This window comes from Cibotium barometz, chromosome 66, assembly GCF_041138505.1.
Source record: "Cibotium barometz isolate CiBa-2024 chromosome 66, ASM4113850v1, whole genome shotgun sequence".
Classification (NCBI taxonomy): Eukaryota; Viridiplantae; Streptophyta; class Polypodiopsida; order Cyatheales; family Cibotiaceae; genus Cibotium; species Cibotium barometz.
The window spans coordinates 6,993,572-7,007,368 of NC_141111.1; the positions used below are offsets into that span (position 1 = coordinate 6,993,572).

The 13,797-nt window shown below is 45.3% G+C and overlaps 1 protein-coding gene across 2 annotated transcripts in view; it reads right to left on the reverse strand.

Moving 5' to 3' along the window:
* Positions 1-12,895, reverse strand: part of LOC147602706 (protein ACCUMULATION AND REPLICATION OF CHLOROPLASTS 6, chloroplastic-like) — a 54,918-nt gene extending 42,023 nt beyond the window's left edge. The window contains exons 1-3 of one of the 2 annotated variants that reach the window (XM_086797583.1): positions 12,276-12,895; positions 11,561-11,789; positions 11,178-11,402 (exon numbers count right to left, since the gene is read on the reverse strand). In XM_086797583.1, the coding sequence (XP_086653709.1) occupies positions 11,178-11,402; positions 11,561-11,584 (249 nt within the window). In that variant the 5' untranslated portion in view covers positions 11,585-11,789; positions 12,276-12,895. The remainder of the gene's footprint in view (positions 1-11,177; positions 11,403-11,560; positions 11,790-12,275) is intronic. The other variant, XM_086797582.1, reaches the window with a different exon arrangement.
* Positions 12,896-13,797: the final 902 nt, after the last annotated feature.

Genomic DNA, 13,797 nt, shown 5'->3' on the forward strand with positions numbered 1-13,797 from the left:
CATGCACACAAGTTCCACCATGTGAAGTTTCAATAATGAAGCAACTTTGCATAATGAATTTCAGTAAAACAATAAAACAAAAGGAATGAGGTATCTCTGTAAAATCACCCCACATGGCGTCAGCCCGCCATGACAATACACAACAAATGTCACGTGCAACCATGACACCGTAACTCCTTAGAAGGCCAATCAAATTCATGCATGCACACAATTTCCACCATATGTGAAATTTCAATAATGAAGCAACTTTGCACAATGAATTTCAATAAAACAATAAAACAAAAAGAATGTGGTATCTCTGTAAAATCACCCCACATGGGGTCAGCCCACCATAACACATGACAAATATCGTCTGCATCCATGACACTACTTGACAAATGTCATTTGCATGGGCCATGGCCCATGACAGAGCACATAATAGGCAGTCCATGTGGCTGTGGACGTGGAACAGACAACATTTGGGCAGTCACGTGCAGCAGAAAAGCTGCCCACATTGTAGTCCAGAGATGGCAGCAAAGTTCAACCAATCAACCAAGCTCGGACATTCATGGCCATTCATGAGATAACAACATGCTACATTATCCATACCAGCCCTCAAGGTCTATAAAAGGCCCTTTCCTTACATGCAATTCATCATCCTCCATTCTAGCACTCCACGTCCTGCATTGGGGTAGCCCTTAATTTCTTGCTCCCTGTCTTCAGGACTTCACCTTTCCACCAAGGTTCACATCTCAGGGGCACACAATGACAGACAATTGCTCTTTGCAAAGATACTACTTCAAACTCTTAACCTAGAAACAGATTTTGGATAAGTGGACCCGTACAACTGTACAGCCTGTTTAGTTGCTTGTTTGCCTGTCAGGACTCTGTACTGTCTTGGCCTGCTGTCAACACCCAATCTGACCACACAGTGTACCTGGGTCACATTCTTGAGACCCTCTAGAACTGCAGTTATCCTCAATTCCATTGCCTCTCAATAACCTCACTACAGCGGACGAGACTCCCTTCGTGAACTGGTCTTTATCAAACTAAACCACGTGTTGAATCAAATAACCTGTAAATAGATATCATGGGCCCTTCTGAGTAACTAATAAAAACCAATGAAGTTTCATATAGGCTCGAGGTTCCACCTCATTGGAAAATACATACTGCATTTCATATCAGCCTATTGAAGCCCTATGTGGGGCTAGAACCTGAAGTAGCCATCACTGAAGATCCACCGATGGTACAAGCCACCTAATTAATTGGTGCATGTGACACGAATGTCTGGTGTATCTTCTGTCTTCTCTTTAGTATTAAAGTTGATGCACCACTAAAGCAGTTGATTGTGCAACTTGATCATGAATCTTCTGCTAGCCAATGTAACAATTCAGCTGCAACTTGCAAGTCCTCTCTTCCCAACTCAAAAACAAGCCTCTCTTGCTCCAACTTAAGAACTAGCCATTACCCAACTCAAGGTAAATGTCGAAACTATGTCACGTCCTCTTGGCACAAAAACCCGATATTGGTTGGTCTCCTTCTCGGGGTTGATCATGGCACCCTTGCTCCACTCTCCTTGGACTGTTTCCCGAGAGCCTTCCTTGGTATGCCCCAAAGGGCATCCAACCCTTAGGGCTGCCATTCCCTTGGGTTTTGCTGACACTGACCAGCCCCATGGGATTTCTACCCCGGCTGTAGTACTCTCCTTGGACCTATGCACCTTCCTGGGACACTCTTAGCACTTAGCCTTGCTAAGCATGATGTTCTCATACCAATGTCGCATGCGTGGAAGCTATGTATGTCTTCTTTCAGCCCTCAATAGCTGAATTGGAACCTTGATGCAAGTTACCAACAAAGACAGAGAGAGGAGAGAGAGAGAGAGAGAGATGTAGCTGTACAAAATCTGTCGCCTTCGGCCTTCCAAAGCTAAGACCTTCTAATGACTGACTCTTGACCTACCCCAAAGGGGGTCAAATGAATACATTGATTCAGGCCTTGCCTTTTTATAAGACCCAACATGCTGTCGGCCTGCTCACATTTGTTGTCCCCTGCATTAAATGAGGCACCTTCACACGTGTGAGCATCTGCTGGTTGACTCCTCCCTATGCTGGCCGACGTGGTCCTAACTTGTCCTAAGGCGGCTACTGCCCTAAGCCTATTGTCTATGTGCTACCTAATCAACAATGTCATGCATCCCACACTTGGATGCCACATGGACATATGTGTACAACACGTGCAGGACCTAGAGTGGTAATTGGCCCCTTGTGAGCCCTAGTCTAGGATGAGCAGCAAAACACACTCTAAAAGGATCACCCTCTAGAATGATAATGTGGTGTTCCAAGCATCGATAGGCTTCCAAGGGCTCTGAAGTTGCATATAGGTGCATGTAGAAGTAGGAAGTGCAAGGCCATAGACTATGTCTATGTGGGCCCTACACTTGGGCTACCTTTGGGCAGCCCATGGACCAAGGTTTGGGCCCATAAGGGCCATGAGCCACAGTTGGCCTAAGGAAGGGCTTAGGCCATAGTCGGCCAGTGTAGATTGCAATAGGTTGATCGTCGTAACGTGCAAAAAAGCCTTCTTTATACCCATGAGTTTATGCAATTCCACTTTGAGAGAGAAGAGAAGATAGATAGTCGACACAGCTGCAAGCAGGAGTATTTGCTTACATTTCTCTGGAGAACTTTGAACAATGAGTATGAAAGATGACTGAGGTCTGCCAAACGCAAGGAGGAAGTAGACCAAACGCAGGCTGAACCATATGCTGTCCAAGCTCCTTTGAATAGCTCTTTGACAACCACTATCGAAGTCATTAGGTGGTTGCTTCTATTTTGCAACATTTATTGATGACTTCTCTCGTATATGCTGGGTCTATCCTTTGACACAGAAATCACAGGTATATGATGCATTTTTGGCCTTTGTAGCACTTGCTGAGACAGAGTCAGGATGCAAGGTCAAGACTCTCCGTTCTGACCGAGGGGGGGAATATATGTCACATATGCTGAATTCCTTTCTTGGGAGTAGAGGTATAAAACATCGGTATACTACTCCTTACACTCCACAGCAGAATGGGGTTGCAGAAAGGAAGAATCGGTCACTCATGAAGATGGCCAGATGTATGCTAAAGGCAAAGAGGCTACCACATATCTTTTGGGTGGAAGCTGTTATGTGTGCTTGTCATATTTTGAATCGATGTCCCACAAAGGCATTGGTATCCATTACTCCTTTTGAGGCTTGGCATGGCCGCAAGCCTTCTGTATCACATTTTCGTATCTTTGGGTGTCTTGCATATGCACACATACCCAAAGAGTTGAGGAGGAAGCTGGATGATAAAGCCACAAAATGCATTTTTGTTGGGTATAGCCGTGAGAGCAAGGGCTACCGGTTATATGACCCACTATCCAGGAAGATATTCACTAGTCGGGATGTGATTTTTGATGAAAAATCAGAAATATCCATGGCTGGTTATGAGGCAAATCAGGCTGAAAATGATGTGTTTGAAGGTCTACTACCTATGGAGTTTCATTCCACAGTTGGTGATCCAACTCATGAGGGTACAGGACAGCCAGCAAATGATGTAGGTGGTGCAGAAATTCAGCAGCAAAATGAGCCAGAAGCTGAACCAAATATGGGACAGCAGGCACCACAGGTCAGACACATACCTAGATGGTATTTGAGGACATTACAGGACAGCCATTTAGAGGGTCCTCTTGCTGGTCGTACTCGTAGGGAGACAAGGACCAATGAGCATGCACATATCATGGATTTGAATCTGGTTATGGCAGCCAGTTTACAGGATGATGATGAGCCTGATTCATTTGTGGATGCACGAGATAATGTGCATTGGAACAAAGCCATGCACGATGAGCTTGATTCTATTAAAAGGAATCAAACATGGGATTTGGTTGATCTGCCCAAAGGCAAGAAAGCAATTGGTACTAAATGGGTCTATAAGTTGAAAAGACATGCAGATGGATCCATTGACAGGTACAAAGCCCGTCTAGTTGCAAAGGGCTATGCACAAAAGAAGGGCATTGATTATGAGGAGACATTTGCTCCTACATCCCGTATGTCGACACTTAGGTGTGTCATTGCATTGGCTGCACATCGTGGTTGGGTTGTTCACCAGTTGGACATAAAGACTGCATTCCTACATGGGGACCTCGAGGAGGAAGTTTATGTATTTCAGCCCATGGGATTTGCAGAACATGGTCATGAGGGGAAAGTATGCAGGCTGAAAAAGGCCTTGTATGGTTTGAAACAAGCTCCACGAGCTTGGTATGCAAAAATAGATGCTTTCCTACTCACTCAGGGATTTGTGAACAGTCCATCAGAAGCCACTCTGTATGTAAAGAAAGAAGAGACAGATCTGCTGGTCATCAGTCTTTATGTGGATGATCTCTTGCTCATGGGATCAAATGATGACAAAATTGCAGCTTTTAAAGAGATACTGCAACAGACATTTGACATGTCTGACTTGGGGCTTGTACACTATTATTTGGGCATACAGTTTGTGCAGGATAACAGAGGCATTGGGTTGTTGCAATCACGGTAAACTTCTGGAGAAGTTTAGATTTCAGGATTGCAAGCCTATTAGTACTCCTATGGAGCCTGGGATGAAACTGTCACTACAAGATGACAGTATTTCCTTTGATGCCACTACATATGCTCAGGCTGTTGGGTGCCTTATTTACTTGTGTAATACAAGGCCAGATATTCAGTATGCAGTCTCTCAGTTGAGCAGATTCATGCACAGCCCGCGGTTGTCACATTGGCAAGCTGTGAAGCGTGTATTCCGTTATTTGCAGGGTACCTTGTCTCTTGGATTGCTTTATCCTGAGGGGGGTGACATGCAGTTATACGCTTACAGTGATTCAGATTGGGCTCGTGATTTTGATACCAGACATTCCACTAGTGGAAATTGTTTCTTTCTTGGCTCTTCATGCATTTCTTGGCTAAGCAAGAAACAAACCACAGTGGCCACTTCGTCTTGTGAGGCAGAGTACAGAGCAGCCTACACTACTACTGTTGAGTGTGTTTGGCTGCGTCGTCTCATGACTGATATGGATATTTCAATGGAGGAGCCTACACCTATCTATACTGATAGTCAGAGTGCCATTGCTGTGGCCAGGAATCCTGTGTTTCATGCTCGCACGAAACACATTGAGATTCACTATCATTTTGTTCGGGAGAGACTCCAGGCAGGAGATATCAATCTGATCTACTGTCCTACAGATCAGAATGTGGCAGACATCTTCACCAAGGCATTACCACGTCCGAAATTTGAAGCATTCCGCAGTGCTTTAAATTTGTTTCCTTTTGGTGGATGATGTACAGTGATCACATATCACTCCAGGGGGGTTTGTTGGGTTTTATGCTGTGTATGCACCCAGAGGAGTGCTAGTGATCATCAGTAGATTACTGGGGCACTTTTTACTTCAGTTAGTGGAGGTTTTTTCCCCCAGTTTAGCTCAGTTTCACTTATATGCAGTTTATAGGTGTTTTGGTCCACCCGGCACATTTTATGGCCGGACATGTGAACACATCTCTTTAGGTCACTATTATGTGGCTATTGTACTTTACTTTTTATCAAGCTGAATACACTAAAGTCGTGTTCCCTCTCTGTTGCTCTACACGCTTGTTTGCTTTGTTGGGTTTTATGCTGTGTATGCACCCAAAGGAGTGCTAGTGATCATCAGTAGATTACTGGGGCACTTTTTACTTCAGTTAGTGGAGGTTTTTTCCCCCAGTTTAGCTCAGTTTCACTTATATGCAGTTTATAGGTGTTTTGGTCCACCCGGCACATTTTATGGCCGGACATGTGAACACATCTCTTTAGGTCACTATTATGTGGCTATTGTACTTTACTTTTTATCAAGCTGAATACACTAAAGTCGTGTTCCCTCTCTGTTGCTCTACACGCTTGTTTGCAGCATCTCCAAACCCTAACCCTAACACCCCTTGTGCCTTCAGTGGTTTGAGAAAAGAATTGCCCACAGCATTAGATCCCATGCCCATCATACCACCTCCCATACGAGAGGCATACGAAAAGCACTTCCACCACCACCACCATAAGTTCCATACATACCTCCTGGCATACCTCCATGCATACCTGGTTGCATACCATAGCTCCCAGTCATGCCCATGTTGGGTACACCCGTCATGGAATGAAAGATAGAGCCTCCGCCAAAGTAACCAGGATGAGAAGTATTGAAAGGGTTTCCATGGATAGGTGGGGGAAAAGAAGAAGAAGAATGGGGGTATGGCTGAAAATTTGGATGGATGGGAGCCGAGTGTTGAGGCTTAGCTTTCTTCTCAGACCCCTGCCTCCGTGGTTTGGAATCAGCTTTGGAGTTTCGTGGAAAACATGAGTCCTTCCTGAGTTCCATTAATCCCTCCATCAAACTCTGCATTTTTGCTTCATAGGTGGCATCATCATCTTCAAGTTCTGGCATATCGGAAGGTATTTCTTGCTCACTTTCCTCGTCTTCATCGAAGTAGTAGTCGTCCTCTTCCGAAGATAAATCCTTCATCTCCGCACTAGTTCCAGCCATAGAATTAAATGTGTCGACCACAGGCTCGCCCTCTTGAAAAAGTTGACGATGGATCCCGGTAATGGAACCTTGAAACCAGCCTTCAGCAACTTGACGGGCAATGAACACACTTAATCACACGTTAATCACTTTATGAACTGGAATAATAAATTTGGAAGAAGAAGAAAATAATTGAGTGGAGCTAGAGTGCTCCTGCACAAAAGACCAATTGGCCCCAAAGCGTGGCGCCCCCGCAGGTATTTATTTATAACTCAAGGTCTACGTAGCCCTTGTACAATTCCCGAGAAGATTCCTCCTTGATCCACGGGGAGGAGATCTTCAAGCTTTCACCCAAGATGTGTTGTGGGATACAAGGGCCTTGGCCTCTATTTATACAAGTTTGGGGGAAAAAGATGTGTTGTGGGATACAAGGGCCTTGGCCTCTATTTATACAAGTTTGGGGAAAAAAGCTATGCTTTTCCCCCTTAGAAAAATCTACTAGAAAGGCTTTTTTTCAAAAAGACTATCGAAAAGCTCTTTCTTTTTATAAAAGAAAAACACAAGTAGCGCTAGCGTTTTTTTTTTCGAAAACCCACGCTGCTTTTCTTTTCTTTTTTTAATATTTTTTTTTATAGGCTGCCCGACGTTTTTCTCCCCTTTGCTTTTTTTTTCCTTGCGCAATTTGCTGGCTGGCGCCCACGCTTTACGTGCTGCACGGCGCTTCGCTGCTGCTGCCCATGTTATAAGCGGTTGCCTGCGTGGCAGCCAGCTGCCATCGCTGCTGCCCGCCTTGCGCCTGTTTGCATAGCTTTGCTTCTCTTTGCCTCTACTGCCTTGCTACAGACATGGCAGCGCTAAGCTTGTGCGCCTGCCTACGTGGCAGTACCTGCAACCGCCTCAACTTTTGAGCAGCAGCCAGCCACACGTGCAGTCCAACCTATGCAGCCAGCTGTACCTGCACACGTGTCACTTGCCACGTGGTAGTGCCATGTCAGCTGTCTGCTGACTGTGCTGTCCCAAAAGATGTTGCCCCTACAACAGGATAAGAGAAGAACACATATATATGCATATGAACATGCACACACACACACACCAAACATGCATCCACACACCTGTACAAACTTACACATGCATTTACACGTAAACATGATTAGTGAATGCTAAACAAGTTTAAAACATGATTACAATGCTTAAGATAAAAAGGTAAAATACTCAATCCTGTAACATAAAGTTTCCCGTCGCTATCTTGTGAAGTTCAAGAACTATTTACCGATGGATGTGAAGTGGATGGAGGAGGGTGACTTAGCAGATTCACCTCAGGTATTGCAGCTTTATCTTGATGCCTTTGAGTTGGAGCCGACTCTTGCTACGGCTCATTCAGGTTCAGCAGAGCTGGTGTCTAGAACATTGCCTGATGCTGAAAAGGGGGGTAGCACCTCCGCTCCCTTGTTACAGACAAGCTCGGATGTCATCTAGAGGTCACTTGGTGCAGTTTATGTCTTACCCGCAGGTACTGATAGCTGACAGTACATCTACTTATGGGACTTCTATGATATTGTGTACTAGTCACGTGAGATGGTACAGTTGGGTATGGTTCACAATCAGCCGCACCATGAACTATAACTGCAACTATAGATAACTCTGTCTACACCTATGGTTAATAGAGATGGTTTTTGCCTTTGGACCTAATGTATGACTGAGGAAGATTGGGCTGTTAATCTTTGTCATATGGTTCTGGCTGTTCTTGACCATAGCGTTGGTCATTTGGATATTGATGGATGCTATTTGTGGAGCCAGTCTCCTATGGAATGGCATGGATTGGTTGAGCTCAAAGTCTGCAGCAACCTGAGCTAACTCTTCGAGACTCTATGGAGGGCATAAGTCTTGCAAGCAGTCCTAGAGTTGGTTTGGTTCATAGATATATGGATCGAACTCTATTCGTGCATGTATTCATACACTTTCTGAGATATTATTGTATTCTGGTGCCATTGGATCCAGGTACCCTTGGGAATACATGGGTAATACTCTGGATTGTGTGGTGTGAGGCATATATGTTGGTATGATACATCAGGTACTTTACTATGTTCATGGTGCACCACTAGTTGTGGGTCCTACAGGATAGCCATACGAGGAGTGGGTAAAGCATCACCAGGGATATATATGGAGTACCTAGTGGATGTATTGTTTGGATGCATTGAGTGCTTTCATATGCTCATGATGTATCACCAATCGTGGGTCCTACGGGATGCCCACGGGCGTAAGGCTTGCGAGCAAACTGTTATTTTAGAGCAGGTAGAGCATCTTGAGGAGCATATTGTTTGCGAATGCATATGTGTGTCGTATGTAGAATGATGCATGGTTTTGTTTTTGGCTAACACTAGTTATGTGTTTCCACTTGGTTTTTTGACTTTTCCTGCAGGTTCTGAAGGAACAAACAAGAGTTGTATGTCACTTTGATGCAGGGGCATACCCATATTGTGCAGCATGATTGTTTCATCACCCAGATGCACTTGAGGGCAATTGCTATTGTTATATGAGACGTCTTTGCTCATTGGATGCTTTACTGTGCCATTGAGTGCAATCGAGGACGCTTGCCATTTTTCAAGAGGGGGGTATGTTACGACCCTGTGTTTTTCTCTTGACCTTTTGCAAGTGTGCACGGGAACACGGCAGACAGTGTGAATGGCATCAGTTTGGGGCAATCTTTTATAAGGACCTTTTTCACAACCCCATGTGGGGGGAGGGGACAAAGGTTTAAAAACCTCTAAAAATAAAAGGATCCCCCTTGGGAAAGGAATCGTGGCTATATGCTATTATGGGGGCCCCATGCTCTTTTGGGGGCAAGTCGGCTGCATCTACTGGTGCGTGTGCTTTTTCCAAAAAAAAAAAAAAAGGCAGGTGACTGGAGAGATACGCTTCTGGATGGGCGAAAAGCAAGGTCGGCTCCAACTGCACGTGGGGGGCTTCTTTTGGCAAAGATGGGGCTGGTCGGGCTGCAGCACACACACGCCTCTCCTCTCCTTATAACGAACACGTGGGCTGGACTGTAGGAAGTGGGCTGCTCACGCTTGGGCTCTCTTTGCAAAAAGCAGGTGGCGCACAGAGCTGCAGGCAGGGTTTTGCTCTCTCCCCCCTCCTCGCTTGGCACACGGTCGGGTTGGACTGCAGGCGCACAGGGGCTGTCCATTCTCTTTGAGAGAGGTCAGCTACAGTAGAACTGCAGGAGAGCTGCAGCATGTTTGCTCCCCTTATTGCTATTGTCGGGCTGGCTGCAGGAGCAGCACAGCCAACAGGTATTCTCATGCCCTCTCTCTTGAAAGGAGGGGGGCTGTAGGAAGCGCAAGGCAGGACTGATCTCTCTCTCTCTCTCTCATGGAAGGCGACGCAAGTCTGCAGGCCGTTGCAAGAGGGGAGGCGGAGGGCTGAACAGCTCTCTCTCTCTCTCTCTCTCTCTCTCTCTCTCTCTCTCTCGGAAGGAGGCGGGCTGAAGGAGGCGTACAGCCGGGATTGTTTTGAGACTGTTTATGGGCTGCATGGATTTCCGGCTGCAAGTACAGGGTCACTTGGATGTGTTTCTTGGCATGGAAGTGATGCAAGCTCGCATGGGTGCATGTTCATAGAGCAGATTGTTTTCTTACTGCTTGAAAGGAATAGAGGGACCTGCAGTTGTGGGCATATCTATGTTTCCACATGTTTCATGAGGGGACAGGTCACTGGATGTATGCCACTGTTGGCACTCTCTTTGGATGGTGCTGTGTATGGTTCTGTGTGGAAACATGACAAATGTTTCAAGGGGAAACAGGCCTAAGGGTTTCATGCGAAAACAGGTCGTAGGTTTCTCGAGGAAACATGTGTTTTTGGTTTCTCCAAAAGATAGGTCACATTCAAGCAGTGGATATAGGAATGGACACATGTTTGGTACAACCTTGCTGCTGATTGGACAGGGGTACGGGAAATCCATGGCTGAGATGGATAGTACCCTTGGAAGGCAGAGAGGGTTGGTACAGGTGTGTCGACTATATGGTATGATGTGCTGTGATGCGAGTTCTCTTTTGGGAAACAATTTGGAGTCGTCGTGATGCAGGAGCACTGGGTGTGTCAGGGTGTGATGTTGTTCACAGGGTGAGAGGCTATGGATGGTTGTGGCAGCCCTGATCATGGGAGAAAGCTTCTGTAGCACGACTCAATGTGTGGGAGTCTTTTGATGTGAACAATGGCTGGACTTGTTTGTGGATGTTGAGTGGACAAGAAGCCATGATGCAGGGTCTTTGCAGGCTTCAAGAGTTCTACTGTGACGGTTGAGTTTCCAGCCTTATTGTAATCAAAGCTCTTATAATCAATTAAAGAAATACCACAAGGGATGCCATTGCGTTTTGGGGCCAATCGGTGTCCGTGTATTGTTTGCAAGAGCACTCTAACTCCCCATGTTTGTTTTCCTTTTCTAGGTCTTCAAAAGTGTTGAAGTGTTTCGTGTGTGAGTGTTTGTTTAGGCACCACCCTTTGGTTTTGTCTGAAGGCTGAAGGCCGGTTTACAGGAGGATGGGGGAGGGTTAACACTTCAGCTCTCTTACCACCGACCCAAGAGTAGGTAGGTTCATGCATAAAGATATGTCATCTTGAAGAATATTAATGGAAACCCAAAGCAGCCATTGAAAGTGCACTTACTTGGAGCAGCTTCAAAGATCTTTCCAGCAACTCACAACTTCGCATGATTGCAGGTGGTGACTCTGCCATCGCTTCTCGCGACAGCTCCACATAAGCCAAAGCCATGGCCAGTACAACGTCCCTCTGATAAGACTTAGTTAACCGCTCTTGCAGCAATTTCTGTCCAACTTGCAAAACTATCTCCATCTCACCAACCTCTTGAAGCAAGCAAAGTACCCCTGGAACCTGGAAAAAAATGTCAAGTCCATTATAATAATAAAAGCTGTAGACCATGTATTGCTGAGTTTAAGAACTGATGTTTGCAAAATGCCCCTTTTTCAGTGCTTGCATCAGCCCCTTCCTTGTCATTATCATTGAATGTCAGCTCAAAACTTGATGGCTACCTTGCTAAAAGGGACATCCGCCATGATTGTTCCTGCCTCATCCTCTACAAGGCTATCGTTGTACTCCCCACGTAAATCTGGATCTGACAGTGTCTCGCACGCGCCTCTTAAGTATCTCTTGACGAGCAACTAGTGCATCTTGGCTGAAGCCTTCTTCTGGTGGATTGACACGAGACTCATAGGCTCTGACAACAGCATCTGCCAGAAAGTGTGTATCTGCCCCAAGGACCTGCCACAGTTGGTCTACAAGTTCTGAGTAATCACTTGAAACGTATCTTTTATCCCTATGGCAACAGAGCTAGTAACTAACTTCCACAAGAGATACCTCTCTTGTGGAAAAAACAATACCTAAATTGAAACTTCCTTCCTAGTATTGGAACCAGTAGAAAGGTCTACAAGCCATAGTTATTGTACTTACATATATGACACAAGGATATACTACAAACTCTCATGGGAAAATGAGCTTTTATTATAACAGATAATTAACCAAATTTTTAGTGAAATGAACCGGCTTTAAGGCAAACCTACCTTTTCAGAAACCCCGCCCTTATGCAAATGTTTTTGGGGTTGAAGGGGGAGAGATCAATGGCTATGTCTGAAAAGCCTCTCTACTATGATGTCAGGGAGTTTTACAAAGTTTTGTGCAGGGTAAGCCCGGACACCCTACAATTTGTGAAAATAGGGCCTTAGTAGGCCATAAGAGAGGAAGACTAACCTGATAGTAGTCAATAGGGAGCGTGATTGTCCTCTCGGTGACTGCTGGAAGAGAAGAAGCTAGAGCACTTATTATCTTGTTCCCCCTTTTGGCCTCCACCCTCTTCGGCCACTCCATTTGTTCGGCAAGCATGTTGTTGCCGTCGGCCCATCTGATGACCCCCCCGCTGCTGCTTGTCCGGCTCAACGCAATTGTTCGCAGCAGAAACCCTACATTGTGGCCTCTTCTCAAAGCTGCCCCACTCGTCGCCCTGCCACAGTTGGGGACCTGAGGATAAGACACCCTGATAGTGAATACACTCATCTCCGGCTCATGTATGCATGCATTTGGCGCAGAATTTTTATGTCACCCCTTCCGCACCGATACACGGGCGCTCTCTCCGCCCCCCTCCCCCACCCACACACACACACACACGAGCGCGTTATATATCCGCATACGTATACATAAATATATATATGGATGTATATATATATATAATGTGTGTATACATACAGATGTACAGACGTGTGTAACGCATATGTATGATTGAACCCATGTCAGTCTAGCTTGCCCATGCAGTGCATTTGAAACTAGAGGACAGGTTATGGAGGTTCCCTTAAGAATTTCACCTACTAGTAAACACTTTAAGACCTTCACCTACTGATTTTGTGCTGATGGGCACTTTATAGAGAGACCTTTCACACACTTTAAGACCTTCACCTACCGATTCGATTTTGTGTTGATGGGCAATTTATTGAGAGACCTTTCACCATGCAAAATGAGAGCGAAATTTCTCGACCCACCGCGCTACCCAACATCTAGTGAAAGCATGTTGTTTTGTGTCCTATTTATTTTGTTCATTTTGTGGGACATTAATAAGCAATACACACACCGTTTTTGCCTTTTGGCTTTACATCCATGCCCTAATTTGTTCGTTGGGGGAGTTTCTTCATTGTCTAGCCCCAATCATTGTAGGTGTTTTGATCGACCATATTCTTGTACTTCACATTCTCTAAGCTCTCCAACAATTGATTCACCAGTGAAAGTTTCATAATCTAGCTTATGGAGGTAGATGTTATAAAGTAGGTGCAATTAAACGCTTTTCTTTCACTTAGATATGTCGAGAGCCTCCTCTTTATCAACGAGATCATGCTATCACAGCTAGGTTATCATTCAGGGGGCTATGGTGACATATTTTTGCTTTCTTGATCGGTGTCTGGGAACGCTGCCCATTGGCACCTTTTCTCTTCTTGTTCATTGCCGATGCCACGAGCACTTTTCTCTCCGCATAAGAGATTGGGATACAAGGGGCTATGTCTTCCCATCTACTCTCATAGAGGAGGAGCTGCTTGACTTAGAGTGTGTCGATGACACAACATCATACTTATCGAGAGATGAGGGGAATCTCTAGAGATTCATTAATGTGAGAGATCTTATGTTGTACATCCGATGTACACAGATCAACTGGCACAAGTCATATGGATTCAAGGTTGGCTTATTGCTCGCCCCGACTTGGAGGCTAGTTGAGGCCTTTTTAGTGTAT